The sequence below is a fragment of the Vollenhovia emeryi genome, unplaced genomic scaffold, assembly GCF_000949405.1.
Source record: "Vollenhovia emeryi isolate VEMERY1.0 unplaced genomic scaffold, V.emery_V1.0 DF939339.1, whole genome shotgun sequence".
NCBI classification, from domain to species: domain Eukaryota; kingdom Metazoa; phylum Arthropoda; class Insecta; order Hymenoptera; family Formicidae; genus Vollenhovia; species Vollenhovia emeryi.
Window position 1 is genome coordinate 96,118 of NW_011967027.1, and position 4,072 is coordinate 100,189.

The following is a 4,072-nucleotide window of genomic DNA, read 5'->3' on the forward strand; positions in this document are numbered from 1 at the left end:
GTAGTCCACTCTATCCCACAATAAGCGTTGATGCGGGTATTACATAACACCCTGTAGAACTGCGGCTGAGAATCCGACAGTTGACCCGTTCAAGGAAATTTAATTTAATTTTGTTTAAGACAGATCTAGAGTTTCATCAAGTATTTATCTGATATCATATTGATTAATCTTTGAAAATTTTATCTTTCTTATTTTTTCAAAGCCTCTGCATTTTTTTGAAAGTATCTAAATGTTTAACTCCTCCCCCTCCGTTTCATAATGATTAAAAATTTAATTGTAAGTTGAACACTTCAGATCGAAAGTGTCTAAAAATGAATGTATTATGTGCGATAAAAATGTGGTATTATTGAAATAATAGCCATTGTTTTTTATATTGATGAACAATTGGTAAATTTTTAGCTTTACACAAGAGACATCGTTTATGATATCGTTGCCATATACAATTATTAATCTTATTATACTTGGATTATTGACGTATGTATACTAGAACTTGCACTTTTAGCGTGTGCTTCGATAGAGTAACAGACTGATCGCGCGGCTTATAAAATCTCTGTGATTGTTGAGAGAATGGGACCGACTTCATCAAAAGCGGTTCCTGAAGTGTCTTTCCTCTTCTCTCCCATTTTTTTTTATTTACATGAAACCTATGAAATATTGATATTATTTTCTATTTCTATTACAAGTCTAATAAAAGCACGATTATATCAATGTAAGTCCAATTTCGTAGCAAATAGTAATATTGAAAAAAATAATGGCTACTACTCACACAGATTTCTTTTCCAAATAACTCAGTTATCAAATATTTTTTATTCCTTATAAAAGGTGTTAATTAAAGACCACCCACTAGGTACATGGCGTTATTCCTTATAAAAATCTGAGCCGAAAAGTCTTGAACCATTTTTTTCTATCATGCTTAATAATTAATGAGTCAATCTACTGAGCACCGGCCTTTAGCCGGGCACACATCAGTGAGCCGGCGGCCGGGCGCTCGCGCACACTACCAGACGCGCGGCTCAGTTGATTGACTTACCTTATTCATTATTAAGTATGATAGGAAAAAAATGATTCAGGACTTTCCGACTCAGATTTTTATAAGGAATAACGCTATGTACTTAGTGGGCTGTCTTTAATTAACGCCCTCTATATTAAAAATGAAATATGTTAACAACACGTGGAAGAGAGAGAGAGAGTGTATGTGTGTGTAAAATACATAAACTAGCAAAAATATAAATGTGTATTGTAATTAGAAATTGATATTTATAGTAAGAAATATGCCACCTGGTATGCCAAATAGTAAATTGTTAAATAAAATTCTGTAAGGGAGCATTATAAATAAAATGTAAAAACCAAAAAACATACAATCTTCTGAATTAAAAACTGTTTTAAATAAAGATTAGTCAATCGGCATCATTTTTTAATCAGACACACCACGGACACTGCTAGGACCCGCGGTTTACTTCACGCACCCTAGTATAGATACGCGGTTCACAAACGTGCATCCGTTTAAAAAGTGATGCTGATTGGCTAATTTTTAATTAATAATAACTACTTTATAAAGCATAATTTGAAAAAAATGGTTTAATGCTTTTCGACTCAGTTTTTTTATGAGAAATATCACCGTATAAATAATGGAATTAGTTTATATTCTGTATATATTTTATACATATATTATTCATTTATTTGTATTGTTACGCCCGCTAATATTGGACGCCCAGTATCTGGCGATTTGGCGAATTCCCTCTATGATGTTCAAGTTGCCTGGTTACGGTTGTGTTTTGTTGTTAACACGTTTGTAAACGAATTCAGAGTTTGGCCCCTGCCTGGTGCAGACGTTCGAGGGCCGTTCTTTCTGTGTAATAAAGATCTCCTTTTTCCTTCCTCACACGGCTCTATTTCAATTACACGAGCGCGCACGCGGGTTCGCGAGGTGTTGTGCGGACGGCGGAGCCGGACGTAACAGTATCAATGGATGTTGCTATATCCAGCAATCTATCAGCCATTTCTCGAAATCGTTCCCATTCTTCGCAATGCGATAGAAGCAGCAGACTGAACTTTTCGTCACCGTAGAAAGCGCCTGCTATTGCACCGACCATACTAGCAACCGTATCTATGTCGCCTCCCAAAGAGAGCTATAAAATAGTGATAAAGACAAGTTGATGTAAATGGTACTTTCAAATATTTTTTGCTATATAAAATCGATAATAATAATTTGATCTGTGAATTGTAGGTTTTGCTATAACTTACAGCATATTGAATTGCTCTTCTGAGAGGATTATCAGTTCCTATATTTTTAATGCTCCTTTGTGCTCTTAGAAAACAAAAAATCGCGGTAGGAACTGACTCTAAAGCTCTGTCACTAACATTCAGTTCTTCAATTACCCTTTGCTCATTAGGATCATCCCCATCCTCAGAAAGTAGATTCTTTACTCTGCCTAGCCGCTCTTTATATAATCCGCTATAATTGATACATTATAATCAATATCTATTGTAAACGTAATAATAGAAATAGTAAAAGTATATCGCGATATAAAACGTACCTTGCATCACTCTCAATTTTATCCATTTTGTTTATAAGATCGTCAACAAAATTGGTAACATTCAATTCTTCACTAGGATTTAAATATAGACTTTGTTGAATTGCTATAGCCTGTGACAATAATGGACTTTTGTGACAAATAACAATTAATACAGAAATATATGTACAGGGTGGCTCATTTCAAGTGACGCATTGGTTTTTCTCGAAAACCGAGGCCTGTATAAAAAAAACGTTTCAAACAAATTTTTATTCGAAGAGGGACATACGATGGTACAATTGGCTTGACCTTGGGTGAACGTGCCAAGGTCATATAAAGGTCAACTTTGTTTTTCTAAGTGGAATCTATTTTTTATTAGACATTCCTGAAGCTTACCTCGAGAGCTTTCCAAAGCACTATACTAAAGTAGTTTTTATCGAGTATTTTTCGAGTTATAAGACTTAAAAGATCGGTGGTTGATCCAATCACCGATCTTGCTTTTACTCGTTAGATCGAAAAATACTCGATGAAAACTACTTAGTATAGTGCTTTGGAAAGCTCTCGAGGTAAGCTTCAGGAATGTCTAATAAAAAATAGATTCCATTTTGAAAAACACAGTTGACCTTTATGTGACCTTGGCACGTTCACCCAAGGTCAAGCCAATTGTACCATCTTATGTCCCTCTTCGAATAAAACACCTCTTGTTTAAAACAAGTTTTTTTTTATACTTGTTTAAAACAAGTTTTTTATACTTGTTTAAAACAAGTTTTTTTTATACTTGTTTAAAACAAGTTTTTTATACAAGCCTTGGTTTTTGAGCAAAATTAATGCGTCACTTAAAATGAGTCACCGTGTATATGTAGAGAACAGTTCTCTATTATGAGATAGGATTCTAATACGAGATAGTAGATTTTCAACATCCAAATTCAATGACAAATTTTTCTTCGCAATGATTACACGATTTAACAATCAATTTTTCACTAAACAGACTTTTCTCCAAGGGCAATAAATTCACGATGGAATCAGCAAATAATGCCTATTAATTTAGCAGAAACTACGCTATCTGAAATTAGGAGCCTATTTCATAATAGGGGACCTCTATATGTATACATATGTACTGTATTTTTTCAATGTTAAAAATTAATTTGCAGTTACTTGTAAAATAGCACCGTCTATCCCTTGCTTATGTGCGTGTGTAATTTCCGTTACTTCTCTGACATAATATAAAAGTGTCATAATTGTTGTATGAGAATAATGCAACAGGTGCAATCCTCATTGCGCCGCCGTTGCCTAAAGAACCTAGACCCTCAAATAGATTCTTTGCTGGGATCTTTAAATTTGTCTCGTCCACATGGTTTTTCCATTCCTTAAGCACCTATTTGTATAAGAGATTATTTTCAGTATTTATAATAAACTGTAATTACAAAAGAATTTATAAACAACTTTGTATTGTAAAAAATCTGACGTTTTACTATACCGAGAAAAAACTAAAGTTCTTAGTCAAACGTACCATATATATATCTTTATTTATAATACTTTTAAAACGAATTAAAATTATT

At 33.6% G+C, this 4,072-nt stretch overlaps 1 protein-coding gene across 1 annotated transcript in view; it reads right to left on the reverse strand.

The window, feature by feature from the left end:
• Positions 1–328: 328 nt before the first annotated feature.
• The window catches only part of LOC105558498 (poly(ADP-ribose) glycohydrolase ARH3-like), a 17,144-nt gene continuing 13,400 nt past the window's right edge, over positions 329–4,072 (reverse strand). The window contains 5 exon segments of the mRNA XM_012006199.1: positions 329–2,129; positions 2,245–2,455; positions 2,538–2,647; positions 3,669–3,744; positions 3,746–3,888. Coding sequence (XP_011861589.1) covers positions 1,899–2,129; positions 2,245–2,455; positions 2,538–2,647; positions 3,669–3,744; positions 3,746–3,888 — 771 coding nt within the window. The 3' untranslated portion in view covers positions 329–1,898.